The sequence below is a fragment of the Thamnophis sirtalis genome, unplaced genomic scaffold, assembly GCF_051295495.1.
Source record: "Thamnophis sirtalis isolate CommonGarterSnake01/CBP01778 unplaced genomic scaffold, rThaSir2_p1.2 scaffold_9, whole genome shotgun sequence".
Taxonomy (NCBI): domain Eukaryota; kingdom Metazoa; phylum Chordata; class Lepidosauria; order Squamata; family Natricidae; genus Thamnophis; species Thamnophis sirtalis.
Window position 1 is genome coordinate 59,909,725 of NW_028261389.1, and position 19,189 is coordinate 59,928,913.

A 19,189-nucleotide genomic window follows, 5' to 3' on the forward strand; every position below is an offset into this window, starting at 1 on the left:
TACCCGGTGCTCCCGGCAGGCACCACTACGCCCGTACTGGGACGTACCGCCTGCAACCCATCACTGCCTTGAAGGATAAATAAGAGAGTGCAAATATTGCATTTCAAGAAAAAGATTGGGCAGCATTTGTCCGGGATGGTGTATGGTCTCTTGCCTTAGGCATGGGGTTGGATTAGAAGACCTCCAAGGTTCCTTCTAATTCTGTTGTTGTTGTTGTTGTTGTTGTTGTTGTTGTTGTTAGTTGCGAAGTCATGTTCGACCCATCGCGACCCCATGGACAACGTTCCTTCAGGCATTCCTGTACTCTACCATTCTCGGGAGTCTATTTAAGCTCATGCTGACTGCTTCAGTGACTCCACAAAGCCAGAACTTGGACTACAAAAATTTGAATTCCACAACTGCCCTACACTATTTTTGACAAATGGCAGTCCAATCTCTTCATGAAAGCCTCCAGTGATGAAACTTCCACAATTTCCAAAGCAACTTCTCTTCCATTGGTTGATTGTTCTCATCGTCAGGAAATCCCTCCTTATTTCCAGGTTAAATCTCTTCTTCTACTTGACAAGATTAGGCCAGGAAAGGAGTTTTAAAAATGTTAATACAGAGCAGGAGTTTCTTGTAAATGTTCTCATGTCTTTTTAAATACACATTCTACTTAGCAGCATTGATTTTATTAACTTGGAATTAATTAGGGTTGCAATGCTGTTTCTATGCTTATGTATTTTGATCCTGCATTTTCAGCATTTAAGAATTAGCTTACAGTATTAGACTGCAAATATTTCAAATTATCTTGTAACTGTGTAGCTTGTGTGGCATGGAGTACCCACAACTTCTGAAGGCAAGCTATTCCATTGGTTGATTGATCTCACCCTTAGGAGATTTCTTCTTAGTCCTAGGTTGCTTCATTCATTTGGTTAGTTTCCATCCATTGTTTCTTGTCATGCCTTGGAAAATAGATTGACCCCCCTCATTTTTGTAGGAGCCCCTCAAATTTCCTGACAGAACAATTAACCAGTGGAACAACTTGTCTCCAGAAGTTGTAAATGCTCCAACACTGGACATTTTAAAGAAGAGATTGGATAATCATTTGTCTGAAGTGGTGTAGGGTTTTTCTGCCTAAGCATGGGGTTGGACTAGAAGACCTCCAAGATCCCTTCCAACTCTGTTATTCTATTCTATTCTAAATATTGGAACAGTGCTATTTTATTGTGCAATTTTATTGTGAGTTGGACTAAGGAGAAATTTCCTAAAGGTGAGACCAATCAAGTTGGCCATGCCCACTCAGTCCCATGACCACCTAGCCAGTTATTAGGGCAGAGAATCGGTTGTTAAATTATTTGAATCCCACCACTGACAATACATGATACATCTTCTTCTCCCAAACTGCACTAATTCTAAATCTGCTTTTGGTTCTAAATTCAAGGTGCTGGATTTAAAGTCCTATTATATGGCAGGTGGCCAGGTTATTTGAAGGTCTACCTGTCTGTTCCACCATATCTGAAAAATCCTTCCCTCCACCCCCAGGTGAGGCTGGCTATATTCCTGCTGATTTTCCTGAAGACCTTCAGAACCTGGTTAGGTTAAACCATCCGCCCTGGAGGCTCAAGGGGCCAGTGAGATACTGAAGCAGCTCCATTGTTATTAACATCTGCTATTCTCTCTTAGCTTTTGTAATTTTTAAAGTTGTTTTTAATTTTTTAATAATCATTGCTTAACTGCTTTTAACGGTTATTAACTGTTTTAATAGTTCTGTTGTACATCACTTTTATGTGAGAAGGATGACCATATAAACATTAATACATAGAGTAAATAAATAATTGTTCTTCTGTAATAAAGTGATGAGTAAAATGCAGTTCTGCTTTCTTTCCTGAATACCATCCAGAAATGAACCTGTCTCCTCCCATCACCTTTGATAATCCATTATGCTTAACGGGAATGGGGAAGTGGGATAGATTTTCAAAAGTGAGATCATACATGCTAATTCATAAGTATGCTGTATAATGTTAAAACCTGAGACAAAGAGCAGCTTTTGTATTTACAGTCCTTTGTCCTTTTGGTATCTTGCTTACCCCCCCCCCCCTGTATGCTTTGTTCTTGTTCTAAAAAATTAAAAGGATGCTGTTTTCCAACATAGATTCATTTAAAGATTGATAGCATTTGGTTAGAGCACTAGAGAACAACTAGTTTCCTGCTCCACTTTTAAATGAATACAGAACATTCTTCAATGATTAACTAGTGAGATGACTAAACAGTGTTTATACCATAAATACTAGCAGCATTTTACAGCAAGGCAAAGAAATGGCTGAAACTCTTCATTCTGTTTCCTCCGAGTTTCCGATCAGCAGTTTGACCCCTTGCTGTGGCCCTCATAAAACATTTATCACTCTCCTTTGGATTCTTGTCTATTGCAGACAATTTTTTAAAAAGCCTCCATTCGCCCCATAGTCAATCCATTTCCCCAACTGCCTCCACTCACCAAAGCCAGAAAAAAACGATAAGAACAATGGCTAGTCTGTGATGCTGGTTGGATGGAGTGAGATCATGCATGCCAACTCACAAGTATGTTGTAAAATGTTAAAACCTGAGACAAAGAGCAGGTTTTCTACTTATACCTTATCCACCCTGTAAGGGTTTTTAAAAAAAATAAATCAAGAGATGCCATTTTCTCACTTAAAATAATTCCAAGTTTTGTAGTATTCAACTTTACAATTAAATTTTTAATGAGTGAATCATATCATATGACAGAACCATACTTTAAAAAATTCTTGCAATTCTGTATGTTAATATATATTGTTACTGTATGAATGTATGATATGGCATATACGAAATAAATAAATAAATTTCTATATGAGGGTAAAAGTAGATTAGTGTTTCCCAACTGGTAACACTAAGTAATTAGAAGTGTGGAATTTCAACTCCCAGAATTCTCTAGCCAGCATGATGATTGTGGAATTCTGGGAGTTGAAGACCATACAACTTCTAGCGGCCAAAGCTGAGAAGCAGTGATGAAGATAATCAAGATACTAAAACTGAATCTAGTGAGATAAGAGTTTTGTAGAGTGTTCTCAGTTTAGAAAGGAAATAGAAGGAATAAATCCAGGAGTTTCTGATTCATATTGCTTAGAGTGTAGGCGTCTTCATCTATACATACAAAAAATGGTGCTGTGTGTGTGTGTGTGTGTGTGTGTGTTCCAGCATAACTCTGGAACGCCTCAAACAATTTCAACAAAACTGGTACACAGATTATTTACTCTCTGGAAAAAAATACTGTGGGGGTAAGACACTCCTAACACCCCTTGAAATGTGTGTTCTGTTAAGATATACCTTGTTGTGCCTTAAAATGGATTCTACTGTACAGAACAGTGGAGTTGCCATGGTAACAGCTTCACAGTACTCCACAAGGGAGCTCCCTGTGGTAAGGGGAAAAATCCAACATTAGAAATTACGTTTTGTCTGGACACTTCTCCCCTATAAATAAATACCCAGGCAACACCAGGTTATCAACTAGTTGGAGATTTTTTTTACAAAAACCGTTTGGTAGCTGTAAGCATGTGATTAAAGGCCTGAATCATTTAAAGTGTGACATGTACATGTCACACATTTTAAAAGGGCAGGGTCGTGATCACACAATCACAGATGCTAACATACTAATAATCACAGATGCTAACATACTAACTTTTCTTCCTATGGACAATTCTTTTCAAATAATTATTTTTTATTAATGATATCAATTCCTAGTGGTTTGTTTACAGTTGTTACTGTATTAGTCTAAAGCTACAAAATGTTTTTTTTCCAAAAAAAAATATTCGCAACAGTTGGTATTCAATTCCATCTAATAATATATAAACTAGACAAATCACACATAAATGTTAAATAAATCACACATGAAACAGAACCTTCTATTACATGTGGCCATGTAAAAAAACAACTCATACATTAAGCAATCAGTTCTATTCAGGGTATGATGGGAAGCTTGATCCTTTTCAAAATTCTAGTTGCCATCCATAAAAACCTTTCATGGCACAGGCCTCATTTTTTTTGAGGGGCCACCTATCTTCAATTGTTTCTCCTCACCTGATACATTCAGATACCTTCTGGATGTGTTTCAGATCCCTTCGACTAATTCTGCCATCTTGTGGGGCTGAAGAAACTTGCCTTCTTTCTGGTAGTCCTTGACCTCTGGCTCAACTGTACTCCAGAGATACAGACGGCACTATCTGTCCTTGAGTTCTAATTCCAGGCCAGGGGTTAATATGACTGTGATGTACCTATTTCTTCATTTTTATCACATAATTATTACTTTTTTAAATAATTCAAGGCAGCAAAAATATCTAATACGCTTTCCTCCTACAATTTTTCCTACAACAACATCCCCGTGAGGTAGATTGGGCTGAGAGAAAGTGACTGGCCCAAAGTCATCCAGCCAGGCCACAGTCTCTTCAATCTTAGTCTTAACCACCACACCAAACTGACTTTTTAAAAAGATGATTGGTTGGATCCCTTTTGTATTTTTGTATTATTTGCTGCACTAGTCATTTAGTCCTGCTAGTTTAGTTTTTACTATTCTTTTTTTATACACACACACACACACACACACACATACACACACACAGTATATAACTAATAGGACAATAAATGCACGCATCGCAGAACACAAGAACGCAGTCAGAAAAGAAGAAAAAACTTCCTCCCTTTTCCAGCACCTTAAAGCAACAGGACATGAAATTGATTTTGAAGGAACCAAATTAATCTCCAAAACTGAACACTTCAACAAGAGAATAATTATGGAAGCTATCAAAATAGAGAAACACCCCCACAACATGAATAAATGTGACAATACCTTCTGCCTACCAGACATCTGGAAACTAGCCCTAGTCAACAAACCAGTCCCAGCCACGAAAACCGACACCGGATCCAGAACAACACAGGACGCCACCACCAATCATCCTCACCAGACTCAAACCCAAACCCTTCCCATAGACGAAATGCAACCACCATCCAGAAGCCAAACCACGGCGGCATCACCAACTGCTGCACCCCCTCTGATCTCCACACAAAGTAAACTGACATACACCATGAACACATAGCCAGACCGCAAACTAGGAGCCAAACCAAAGCCCGGGATGTTACATCACAGCCATCTGCTCAGGACATTGCATCACAGAACTCAGGAGGTTACAATGCAAAGGCTCAGGATGTTACAACGCAGCCAACCTCCCAGGATGTTGCAGCACAGGACTCAGGATATCACTACACTAGAGCTCAGGATGTCATCACACAGCCCATTACCCAGGTCATTACAACACAAAAGACTAATGGGCACATAGCTAGTAACTCAGCCCCAGAGGATGTTACAAAACAGCTGACTAATCTGCATACATCAACTCCATCAACTAATCAAGATGTAACAACACAGCCAACCAACCCACTTACATCAACAAAGCCAACACTCCACACACACACACCAATATTTATAGAAAGACAGCAGCTCTGATCATGCTTTACTTGCACAAGCACGAAGCTGAAGGCACCAGCCTGAAGATGGCGAGTGGGACCTTGTCGAAGTGTCGCCAAGATACTCACAATCTTACATAAGAAAAGACCTGAATACGCCAAGACCTGTGTGTGTGTGTGTGTGTGTGTGTGTGTGTGTGTGTGTGTGTGTGTGTATATAATTTTTTGCTGATAAATAAATGAAGGGAGAGTAGTATAGATCAATTTCGAGCTATTTAGCTATTTAGCTCTCATCAATACAAAATACAAAATTGTTTCGGCCTAGGAGGTTCCTATGGAGCTGAAGGGCAAAAGGGAAGCAGTATGCTCCCTCCCATATTTGGGCATACCAGGTGTCTTGACAAAACATCTAATATACATACATACGTACAGATGTATATACATATATGGAAAATGCATTATAAATAAAACATATTGATATCCTACTCTTACTCTGCAATAAAAAATAATTTCAGGACTGAGTTTACAGAACAGCACATCAGGATTTGCTAAGAGGCATAGTTGGGTATAGTTTAATAGCTGAGCCTTCAGGGCACGATGGCTCAGCTGTTAAAGATGCTGAGCTTGTGAGCTGGAGGGCTGACAACACAGGTTTGATACTCAGGCTCTGTGCAGCAGGTGAGTTCCCTTTACTTGCCCCAATTCCTGCCAACATAGCAGTTTGAAAGCATGCAAATGCAAGTAGATTAATAGGCACTACTTTGGTGGGAAGGTAACAGTATTCCATACACATATGAAGTATAGCCATGCTGGCCATATTACCATGAAAATTGTCTTTGGACAATGCTGGCTCCCTTGGCCAAGAAAAGGAGATGAGCATCCTGCCTTAGAGTCAGACATGACTGACAGGGAAACTTTAGCTTTACAGTTGAGATGGTCCACTAAACTAACAGTGCAAAGATTTCCATTATGTTCTGAGCATCAAGAAGAAGTTTAAGAGAATACCTAATTTCTATGTCTACCCCCCACATACACTGTCACTGCTGCTACTGGTGCCAGTAGGTCAAACACTGAACAAGGATATCTAGAATGAAACCTTGCAATACAATTGTCTCAGCTGGATGCTAAATAGGAACAAGGAACAACATTCCTCAGACCAAGGAAAGTGAATCTGTTAAGACTTGAGAATCACTCATCATTCAGACTTCTGAAACTGGTGGGAAACAAAGCAGAGGCTGTCTGCAGGTGGACAAATATATTCTTCCAAGTAGGTTTGTCTTCCAGATGACAGGTAAGGATGAAATTGGAAGGCTGGCTGCACAAAACACATCTCTGAAAATAGCTGCATCTTATAAAAGTAGAGAATTTCTTACCTATCTGTTGACCACAGCAGCATAGGAACATGATCCAAGGACAAGGTCTCTTTGCATAGGACAAGAAATACATAGAGTAGCTGTCGCCATGAAACAGCACTGCCTCTTGCCATGGTCTTTTCAGGGTTTGTGTGGTAAGGAAACCAAACTTGACTTGGAAGGAAAATAACTGATAGGAACTGGTTATATTGGTATCTTTTGTGAAGCTTCTGGCTTTGGCCAGTTTTTATTTATGATAGCTGGAGTAGGTCTGTTTTATGACAACAGGAAAAAGAATCCATACCCAAACAGATTGCAAACTTTGACATAGCTTTGAAGATAAGACTCTCTCTACTAGCAGTTCTGGTTTAGAAACAGATAAATTGTGTTCATCTAACAAGAGAATTATCTGACACCCTTATACTACATGATGTCCTTCTTTTGTTCTTATGGTGCCACTATAGCCGTATATATTACAATGCAATTGCTGTTCCTGGAGCCTGGTATCTGCTGTGTTTATATGCAATTTGTATATTATTACACCATATTATAATATGGTCAGATATATAGTTGTTAGAACAGCAATGGTGGTAGTGGGAGTAGTATCAAGTCATGGTGCCAGATTAAGTTACTTCTTTTTAAAAAATCCAATAATTGTGCTCACAAATGAGTAAGAATTCAATTTTAAGAAGAAAGTAGGAGATTTACAGCATCATAGATATACAGTAGCTGTAGAAGATAGCTATTAAAATATCAAACATGTTCTTGCATTTTCCTGCATAAAATCCATTTTCCATTTAATTTGTAAGAAAACTCAGAAATGAATCTTTAGTTAGTTCCAACCTTTCTGGTCAAAGAGTTTTATGTCTAGACTTTCCCTTCTACTTTGTTTCCAAATGCTTGAAAACATTGAAAGAGTATTGTAGTAGCCATAACTCCATTCACAAGCCCTGTTTTCAGTCTGAGTCAAAACTTCTGAGAAAGGAACACAAACCCCCCCAAAAAAGAGAAAATGAAAAAGAGGTTCTAGAAAGTAATATAAAGAGAGTTTACTCCATATATTTCCATATGGAAAACTACAGGGAAGCAAAACATTGCGAGAAATTTTGGAATAGAGACAACAATGTGGAACAGAAAGTGTTAGGGCAAAGCACTGGCACAAATGTTGATATGCTTGAAAGATGGATTAGTGGATTCTTAATTTTTTCTTGGTTAATTTCCCATAAATTAATTGCTTAAAAGAGTCTTTCCCAATTATGATGTTCTCTATTCATGAATGTTAATTTTCGGCTATCATAATCCCCAGCTATGAGGGTTTTTATTTAAAAGGATGATTTACAGGCAATGTAGCATATTAAAACTAAGCAAAAATGCTTGTGGCAGCTTCCCAATTGATGAGCATTGTGTTCACAGAAGCATGGTGGGGGGGAGAGAACGGGTCAAAATGGTAGCACATATAAAAGGTGATGTGGCTCAAACTATGGAGGTGTGGTCATCATCTCAACTTTTTCCACACACTCCATTGATGCTCCTTGTTTATCAAATACACAAAATGTTTTCCAGAAATATACACTTGTGTATATGCCATGGACAGTGAAATCAGAGAGAAATAAAAGGCAGAAAATATGATAGTAAATGCTGCATTAACACTTATAAGCCATGGGTTAGATAAGACAGACTTAGTGCTATATAACATCTCCAGGCTGATTTTTTTTTAAAAAAAAAAATTATCCCAATAAAATTTGTCCTCATAGTTCTTCTATTCCACTTCATGTGATAGAAGATCCCAGCAAGCTACCTCTTCTACTATAATTATCTCTTGCTAAATCACCCAAAGTACTATTTACTGGCCATAAAGTGAGTATAATTCATAAATGTACCTGATAAAACTCCATGTGTTCTGCTCAACTCAGAAGAGATTGTCACACATATGAAATTATCCACTGTCAACTAAAATCACCACAAGGTTTATCCACCTTTATTGCGGTAAAGGTGATTGGATATTCTCTATCAACCAAAAACGATTATTTTTAAAGAAAAATTGCATTTGTCTTATTTCTACTGTTATTGGATTACTTCTGAATCCTTCACTTTGGTTCTTCTCCATACATTTTCCATATATGATTAAACATTTCTTGTGGTTGTAGAATTGCAATAATAGTATCAGGGCTCCAAGTAACACCCCCAATGAAATAAGACTCTGAGGCTTGAAGTTCCTCAAAGTTCCATTTTATTAGAGAGGTCATATTGGCACATCTGGGAAAATCCGAATCTGAAAGTTTTCAGGTTTTCCCCACCACAAGGAAAGTTTAAGCACCTACTCAACACCCACATGTCTATCATATGGTCCAATCAAAGCAACATCCCAACTGGAGGTTCCTCCCAGCCACACCCCTCCAGGTGCCGGGCAGAATGTCCTTGACTCTCGGAGAAAGAAATGTTGCTATCACTATGACTATATATCTTCCCAGCTCTATACAATCCCCTTTCACAGTTTCCCACAGACTAAATGTGGCAGGCCTGAAGATCCAGTGCCCAAGATGGCTTCCAGGCCTGACAGATAGAGCTTCTATGCAAATAGAGGGGCGGAAAGGAATCAAATACACTTGATAGATGCCTCTCCAAGTTTCTGGTCCTATGAATCAAAGTCCTCTAGGTCTCTACCCCATGCAGAGTTGTTCTTTGTGAATGTGGCATCTACTTCTATTCAGATGACAATTTGAACTATAAAAAGGAGAGGGATGGGATCTATACATGGAAGAATATATTTTATTTCAACATAGGAGTGGTTTGTTCAGAGCGGTGTTGTGGCCTAAAGGTGAAGGCACTCGCTTCACACTCGGAAGTTTGAGAGTTCAGTCCTAGGCAGTGACAGATGTTTCTCTATCAGGGCGCAAAGAGAAAATATCTGTTGTGAACTCTGTGTAGGCATCAGGAAGGGCATCTGGCCAGGAAATGCTCAGCTTCATTTAGTCACCCTGACTCCACTCCAATAAAAGGGAGCACAGGGTAGAAAAAAAAAAGGAACAGTGGGTGGCTGGCTCATTTCTTTGGGGGATTTATTTTGTGTTCTACATTTCCTGCATAGGTTTAACGTAAAGTATTTCCCAATTATTTTCTTTTAACTGCAGAGTTCCTTCACTGCATATGTAGTTAATATTGGTGCTTAGGCTTGACTGAGGAAGCTTGAATTTGATTTCTAGCTTGAAATGGATACTGTGAATAGCAGTGATGTACATATGATTACCGTGAGAATATAATTTGTTGTGATTATGTAGGGAACATATGTTTGGAATGAATGTACTGTTTAGTGGAAAATGAATTACAAGCACATTCAATCCATCTTTAAGAGGGTCATCCCATTTTCAGTTGGACTTTCACTTGTGAATAGCCCTAAAAATAAAGAGTTTAGCTCATTTCCTAATTGTTTTTATGCAGACATTTCATTATCCAAACTAAGTTAACATCAATGCTAGTAAGGACTAGCAAACCCGAGTCCTTACTGGCACTGATGTTACCTAATTTGGATAATGAAATGTCTGCATAAAAAACAACCAGGAGAGTAAAAGTAACAGTAACAGAGTTGGAAGGGATCTTGGAGGTCATCTAGTCCAAGCCCCTGCTCATGCAAAAGCACCAAGTCCAATCATGTATCTAATATAAAATTGGTTTGCCATTCTTCTCACACTTCTCCCTCCCCCTCCTCATCTCCCCAGTCTGCAATTACTGAAGTTATCCCCTGCAAGTATTAACCAGGCCTGACTCTGTTGGCTTTCTGAGGTATTAGTTAGGTGGGGCAGCCTGCAGTGATGGAGTCTCAGAATTAATTTCCAGAATTTTGTTTTTCCAGAGTTTGCAACCTTAATCACAACTTTCAGAATTGAAGTGCATTAGATAAAAAAGGAAAATATTTTGCAGATATTTTTTTTTTTGGATGCTGACATACTGTATATTCTCCAGCTGTGTTTACATTCCTAACGTAAATTATTTTGCCTGCAAATGCTTGTTGACATCAAATTTATGTGATACAATGACAAAATTCTTCTAAATTTGGATAACAAAGGTGTTGCTGTAAAAATTGATGATTTATGGATATTTTTACTTTTTTAAAAGATGTATAATATAAAATGTAGCTGGCATATTAAGAGACCAGATTTTATGCCAACATTAAATAGATTTTGAAATATACTTTGAAGTGATTATATCTGCATTTAGATTTCAATTTTCATACTTCTAAAATGAAAGTCTAAATAACGCAGAACATTTGTACTTAACCAATTATTTCCTTTATAGCCATATTTGATAAATGAAAGTACTAATTAAGCAGATGCTACGCTATATTTTATGCTAAGAAGTGAATGCAAAAACAGAATAAGCACTTGTTTTGAGGTTTTTGTGCTTAAGCACCCAGGTCTGTACTGAATATTTGGCAATTAAAATGCTGCCGAATTGTTTCTCAGCTAACTGCATTTTTTTCAGTCAGAGTCATAATCACCCATGCTAAGTTCAATAGATTGGATAAATTGATGCATTCAAATGGTGATATTAGAACAGGGTCACATCTCCATTTATATAGTGTGCCTGGCAAGTTCAATAGGAGTCCCATAAAAGCAGTTATCAGCTTTTGAGAAAAGTATGTGTGTATTATGCAAAACACTTTCATTCATATTCCTATTGAAAACATTGCTGGTTTGACATTGCAAATACATAGCAGTTCTTCCAAGTCCCTTCTCATTCTGAATAAGAGGGAGAACCTGCTATGTGTGTGACTGTTCGTTTAACTGTAAATTGATTTTAATAAATTTATTAAAGCCCTACATAGTATCGGACCTGGGTACTTGAGAGACCGCTTCCTGCCAATTACCTCCCTACGACCAATTAGATCCCACAGATTAGGCCTCCTCCGAATACCATCAGCTAGCCAATGTCGACTGTCGACCCCTCGGGGGAGGGCCTTCTCTGTGGCTGCTCCAGCCCTCTGGAATGATCTCCCTGTGGAGATTCGGACCCTCACCACGCTTCAGGCTTTCCACAAAGCCGTCAAGACCTGGCTGTTCCAGCAGGCCTGGGGCTGATGAGTTCCCAGCCCCACTTGAATTGTTGTGATTGGTGTGTAGCTTTTAATCTGTTTTTTATATCTTGTTTTTGTCTTGTTTGTTTTTTGTATCTCCCCCTTCCCCACTTGTTTGTTAGTCATCCTGAGTCCCTCGGGAATAGGGTGGCATACAAGTATAATAAACATACAACATACAACATACATAATGCCCATTTTAACTTACATTGAAAGAAAAGGAAAAAAATAATAAAACTGGTAGCATCCTAAAGAGAATCCAGTAAATCATCTAAAGAATATTTTGGCAATATAAACTTTATATATTGCCAAAATATAGTTCTCCCATCACTCCAGTCAATATGTAAGTTGTATTTCAAAACCTTACATTGTTGACAGGTAAATACTTCACTTAAAGTACTCTTTACAGGGATTTTTCTGTTAAATCATTCAAAAAGCAAAAGACCGTTTCTTAAATATTCCAGGCTAAACACAATAATTCCTTTTCCTGGGAAAATCTTTAAAAGTTTAGTTAATTCAAGATGTAACATGCAATTATAGCAAACTTATTAATCCAATGAATAATTTGATGAATAATTTGTGCTATTTTTATTAATTTTTTCTATGGAAACCATTGTTTTGCTTTCTTACACAAAAGGTCTTTATAATTATTTATTATAAAATGGTTAGTGGACTAAATGGCAAACGTTTAGGCCTGATGGATGAAGATGCCAGTATAAATACAGTCTTTTGTGTGTAACCCAAACACCAGCAGAAGACTACATACACAAAAAGACACCTTCTAAGTCAAGAATTTTATTCCTCTGAATTTGTCACACAAGAATTGTTTCCAATTAACAGAGAAATGTGGTGTGCAAAGGCAGCCAACCAATATGTTAAAGTTCTAAAATTTTGATACATATTAAGTAGATATCACAGAAACAGGAAAAGATAATTAAGTTGCCCTCATGTTTGGTTGTGGTTGTAACTTGCCTCATGTATATTTCCTCAATTGACTTAAAAGAGAGGAAGGCAAGATAATGCTTATGACACCAATGTGTTTGGATGCATCACTTAGCAGCCACCAGGGTGCCTAACTCCTGATTATAATTGTTTACAGGTTCTTTTAATTAAATAGAAAGCTGGCACACTGCAAAACAAAGTAATTGCCTCTACCTTAATATGATTTACAAGAATGACTCTGGATTCACATAGACCAGAGACATATTTAGGGGGCAGCGGGGAATGGATGATTTAAGCCAGTGCTTTGTTTGCAAGTCTGCCTGACTGTCCAGGAAAAAAAAGAGAAAGAGAGAAGGTAAAAAGCATTTTGAGGGGAAAGTGTGGGAAGGAATTTTACCACATTGTCTTCTGATGGCAGAGCATTTTATTGTTGATCCATCAAGACAGTCACTTTGTGAGAACATTGATCAACATGCTCTCATTCTTTGAAATGATGGTCTTTCCCTGCCTAAATTGTTGATACTGATGAATCCCTATTGGTATCATTAATATAAATACTTCTGAGGGAAACTTTAAAGGCAGGTTGTACTTGGTGTTTTAGCTTTCAAGGAAAAACACCATCAGCTAGTTTGCTGGATAGAGGCAGTATCTGTGCACTTTTCTAAAATAGCAGTGATATTTTCCTGCAATAAATTTGAAAAATATTTTCCAAATAAATCATGTGTAATTGTTGGTAATATTTATGATGCTTATACAACTGAATAGATTTAATACCTCCTTGCAATTGTCCACATTCTACCCTGATGCTTCCAGCAATTAAAATTGATCTATTATGCAATATGTATAAATTGTGTTACTGAAGAGCCAAGGTATTAGTTTATGTTTATATTAGTATATAAAGATTATGAAAGCCACACAAAATAGTTATAAATCTTTTAGACGTCTTTAACCATGGCTGTTTGACTTCTATTTGAATTTACTAAGATGTTGATGATTAGCATATAGAGAATAAAGGTCAGACAAAATGAATAACCTATGACATCCTTTTTCATTGTTGCCTCAATAAATTATATTATACCTGCTTGTGATACACTAAATTTTTTACTGAGATACAATAAAAAGAGATAGTGCTGGCTGTAAGATATACACACACACACACACACACACACACACACACACACACACACATATACATACACACACACACACATACATATACATATACATACACACATACACATACACACACACACACACACACACACATATACTTTATCTTATTTTGTATCAAAGTAGCATCTCTTTAAGAAATCAAGGTCTTTAATATATACCAAGTCTCATATGCAGACATTCTTGACAAGAAAACAGCTGCTTTCTATTTTAAAATTGTCTTTTAAAGTTGTTACTTAAGACTTGCCTAGGCTGTCAAAATATTCTTACTTTAAAAAGGATTTACTCATTTTTGAGTAAAGGGGAGCGGACAATATATTCTTCCAAAAGCATATTGTATACCAGAGGTATACGTGAAGGAAGCAAGTGCAGTGTAACAATAATGAATTGGAAATGAAGTTCTAAGTTGAAGTTTTGGTAATGCAATTTAAAGAAAAATCCAGGGCATGCAAACAAACATTCTTTAAGATCATGATCAGGCCAATTTTCCAAGCAATGTTCTCTTCTTTTAAGAGAACTGTTCTAAACTTCTCTTTAAGTGTTACTTTGATGAAGCAGTTGTTACAGACTTCATTACTGAAAGTTCTTCTGTATTAGTTTGCTTGTCACTTTTATGAAGAGTAGCTGCCAGCTCTGGGAACTGAGAAAAATAGTTCCTTGCAAGCATTTGTTTGTGCCTTACTCTGTGAATGAACACCTTTTCATAAGCCTGAAAGAAAGAAAAAATAGAAAATGTTTTGATTATTTTGTGTTTTTAAAAAAGATAACTCTTAGGTTGATTAGCTCAGAGATGCAATGCCATTTAGTGAACTACTACAGAAGTTAACAAATAGGTATAGGTTATTAGGATGTGATTAATTCCTACTCAGTTTTTAAAAATGATTGATTTGGAATCCCAAAGTTGTTGTTCGAAAGGGAACTGGACTTTTGGGGGTTTTTTTTCCGTTGAAAAATTTCACTTCTCATCCAAGAAACTTCTTTAGTTCTCCAGAACTGAAGAAGCTTTTTGGATGAGAAGTGAAACATTTTCAAATGTTTTCAGTTCAGTTCTCCAGAATACCCGCCAGTGTCACGTGATCAAGATTCAGGCACTTGGCAACCAGCATGTATTTACAATGATTACAGAATCGTGGGGTCATGTGATCACCATCTGCAACCTTTCCAGCTGGAATTTCACAAGCCAAGTCAATAGGAGAAGCCACATGTGCTTAATGACCACATGCACTATTTGCTTAAGAAACATGGCAAAAAAGATTGTAAAATTCACCCCAACAATGGAAATTCTGGTCCCAATTGGGGTCTTAAGTCAAGAACTACCTGTATACATTCCAATCTGGAATACTTGTCACACAATCTGCATAATAAAACATAAATTTTATTCTATGGTATCTCTGTGTTCCTATGTACCTTTTTAAACTTGAATCTGAAGGATAACCAATTTTATTGTATTTAAGTACAATGACAATAAAGATTACACTTATTTAAATAGTATCATACCTTATGGGATCCCCCCCTTACTGAATTGAATTTATTTATTGATATTTATATATGTGTGTATGTATATGTATATACTGTATATTGTGTGTGGGGTATGATCGAGAGGGTTCAGAAGTACTTTATGAGAACTGTTTTGCACTCTTCTGTACACAATAGAATTCCTTACACTACTAGGCTCGAAATTCACGGTTTGGGTAACTTGGAACTATGTCGCTTGCGGTCAGGCCTAGATAGTCCATACAAAATTGTACGTAGTAATGTTTTACCTGTAAATAACTTTTTCTGTTTTAATTGCAATAATACATGCACGAAGAAGCATTTTAAACTCAATGTAAATTGTTTTAAATTTGACTGTAAAAATATTATTTTTGTAATAGAGTTGTCAAAGTCTGGAATGCTCTTATTCAGTTGTCTCAGCTACAAATTTTCACAGTTTTAGTCACAAATTGACTTCTGTGGACCTCACTTCATACTTAAGAGGTCCGTAGAGGGGGCGTGCATAAGTGCACTAATGTGCCTATCGTCCCTGGCATTGTATTTTTATAATTATTCCTGTTTTTGTTTTTGTTTGACAAATTACAATAAATAAAATAAATAAATACCTTCTCAAGATCACTTAGTTTAAGATGAGCTTCAGCTTCATCCTCTTTGAGGAGAATTGTGTTCCAGGGAGACCATTCTTGCCACTTATTCCACCTAACCATGACCAAATCATACAGATCATCCCAAGCACTAAGAGCTGACTGAGAATCCCAGAAATGTTCAACCATGTAGTGTAAATCTTGCAGCTGCAATATAAAAACAAGAGGGGGAAAAAAGAAAGAATAAAAGTGAATCTAAAAACTTACCACATTTATAAAGTTGTTGCTTTGAATGACTATTATTGCATGCCACACACAGTCGCTACATTTTAATTACAGATTGAAATGCTCTCAAGGAAACTATTTCTCCCCTCTCTTTCTTTCTGCAGAGGCTGTGATAACACACAGTCAGTTTATTTATTCCAAAAGACACATTGCCTCAAATACAGGTTTTTAAGAAGTTTATGGTAAGGCTTTTACACAGATGGCTATTTCTGCTTCCTCTCTTGGCAGCTTGTGTGATTATCAACTTGCTGTTAGAACATTTTCTTGCTGCTAGCCACTTCCCAAATCCATGCTGTTAGTAAAGAACTAATGATCCAGAAGTCACAAATAGAAATTGTGCTTAATTAAATACAAAGTTTGTAATATTCTACTACCACTGAATTTTTCTCTTTTTTGTAAATATACTAAAAGTTTGAATTTCTAGGTTGGAACTCGGCAATTTTATATCTAAAATGACACAATCCATATAAGTAACATTAGTAAAGCTTAAATAATGTGGCATTATGTTACAGTGTATTTTCTGCTATAAATAGCTGGCAATTCACACTGGCTTAAAAATTATAAATAAATAAATATGATGATTCATGATGTATATTTTAATTAGAGGACAGATTTTATTAATCATCATGAGAAAATGTATTGCAAATGAGATAATGATATTACATAGTTATATAGTTTGGCAACTACGAAATATCATAACGTACAATATAAGGTTGCCTTGAACTTCAATTACATTAATGAATGTTGCGATAAGGTATCTAGAGAATAAATATAGCCACATGATTTGAGGAAAAGTGTTTCTCAATTGATCCGGATAGGTTCAATCCAGGGACATAAATCATTCATCCAGCAATGTACTTGTAAAGACAAGTATCATTATCAGCAGATCATGTATAATAGAAATATGTTATCAAGAATATGCTTTAGATTCAGATATATTTTGGATTGAATCTTATATAGACAAATTTTAGAAACATCTCAAGAAATTTATTTATTTATTTATTAAATATATTTATATGCCGCCCAATCCCAAAGGACTCCGGGTGGCTTACAAAAAATATAAAAAGAAAACACATAACGATAACAACAATTTAACAATTTTAAAACAACAAACATCCCTCATACAATTGAAATAAGATTCTGCAAAACAGAGTCTAAATTTTCCTGAAGCTTTCATAGTGATTCAAGTTTCAAATGAAAAGAAACCAAAAACAGATCAATTTTCTCCTCAGGTATGAGATAAAAGGTAAAGGAAGAAAATATTTGATATACAGAGATGTGATTTGTATCAAGATGCTCCAATCATAATGCTTCGATTAAGGAGCATTGAATTGCATATTTGCATAGTAAGACTATGCAAATATGCAATTCATTTTGCTAGATGAGTTTTAAGTGGAAAATTCACTTGGAAGGACCATTGACTTACCTGAAGGGTCGTTTTCAGCTGCAAAGGAGAGTCCAAGCAAGGGTTAAATACAGCCAAACTGCCCAGAACTGAATTGAAACTTTAAGCCACGCCTCTGGTGCTGATTATCCTCAGATTTTTCAATGAAGACGTGGAACTGTTGTTGCGCGCTTGAGAAGTCCAACATTGGATCAACCATAAACATAACCGGAACAAGTTCAACTGGAACATCCAAGGAAATGTGATAACAGTGGAGCCAGACCCCAGGGTGGGATGGACTCTCCTTTCCAGCGCCCTGAAAACGACCCTTCAGGTAAGTCAATGGTCCTTTTCAAGGGCGCTGCTCAGGAGAATCCAAGCAAGGGACATACCCAAGCTAAATGTCACTAGGACGGGAAGCAGAAGCAGACAGGGTCTCTCCGCTGGAATGAATACCCTGCAGCACATGCCTCACAAAGGCCCCTTCCGCTGAAGCAAACTTGTCCAACTTGTAATTCTGCACAAATGGAGATAAGGAAGTCCATGTGGCTGCTCTGCAAATCTCCTCAATGGGATCCTGTGTCGCCCAGGCTGCAGTGGTGGCAGCACTTCTGGTCGAATGCGCCATGATGCGACTGGGTACCGGTCAAGACTGCAGAACATGGATGAGAGAGATGCAGGCCCTAAGCCATCCGCCAATCGTAGACGAGGAAACCTTCCTGCCCTGAGACGACAGCTGGAAGGATACAAACAATGACTCAGAGCGTCGAAAACTGGCCGTATGCTTGATGTATCTGCGTAGCGTCCTGCGAACATCCAGCTTGTGCCAGCGCTCCTCGCGAGGATGCCTCGGATGCGGACAGAAGTCAGGAAGGACAACCTCCTGGGCCCGGTGGAACCAGGAATTAACTTTAGGCACGAAAGAAGGATCCAGCCGAAGCACAACCCTGTCCTGGTGAATCAAGCACAAGTCCTCACGGACAGACAAGGCAGCCAGCTCAGAGATACGCCTAGCCGAGGTGATCGCAATGAGAAAAAAGGTCTTAAAGGTCAGATGTTTCAAGCTGGCCGAACAGAGGGGCTCAAACGGTGGTTCGACCAGAGCCCGCAAAACCACATTAAGATCCCAAGACGGGTATCTGTGAACCATCGGGGGACTCAGGTTAGTAGCCCCCCTGAGAAAACTGCGAATAGTGGGGTGACGGCCGAGAGAAAGGTGACTCTCAGGGGTCAAGATGGTGGAGAGCGCAGCCACCTAACGACAAAGAGTGTTAGGCGCCAAATCCTTGTTAAGGCTGTCTTGCAGAAAGTCCAGGATGACAGGAATCGAAGCTGAAGAAGCTGAAACACCCCTGGAAGAAGACCAGGCAACAAAAGCCCTCAAGGTGGCATCATAAATCTGAATCATGCAAGGACAACGTGATGCTTGAATGGTGCTGATCACATTGGTGGA

At 37.8% G+C, this 19,189-nt stretch overlaps 2 protein-coding genes across 4 annotated transcripts in view; both read right to left on the minus strand.

Moving 5' to 3' along the window:
* Positions 1-6,980, minus strand: part of LOC106548981 (V-type proton ATPase subunit S1) — a 60,799-nt gene extending 53,819 nt beyond the window's left edge. Inside the window, exon 1 of the mRNA XM_087723677.1 lies at positions 6,828-6,980. Coding sequence (XP_087579803.1) covers positions 6,828-6,940 — 113 coding nt within the window. The 5' untranslated portion in view covers positions 6,941-6,980. The remainder of the gene's footprint in view (positions 1-6,827) is intronic.
* Positions 6,981-14,395: 7,415 nt separating this feature from the next.
* IQUB (IQ motif and ubiquitin domain containing) overlaps positions 14,396-19,189 on the minus strand; it is a 57,922-nt gene continuing 53,128 nt past the window's right edge. For all 3 annotated transcript variants that reach the window (XM_087723679.1, XM_014071835.2, XM_087723678.1), the window contains 2 exons: positions 16,089-16,274; positions 14,396-14,698 (listed from right to left, as the gene is read on the minus strand). In XM_087723679.1, coding sequence (XP_087579805.1) covers positions 14,531-14,698; positions 16,089-16,274 — 354 coding nt within the window. In that variant the 3' untranslated portion in view covers positions 14,396-14,530. The remainder of the gene's footprint in view (positions 14,699-16,088; positions 16,275-19,189) is intronic.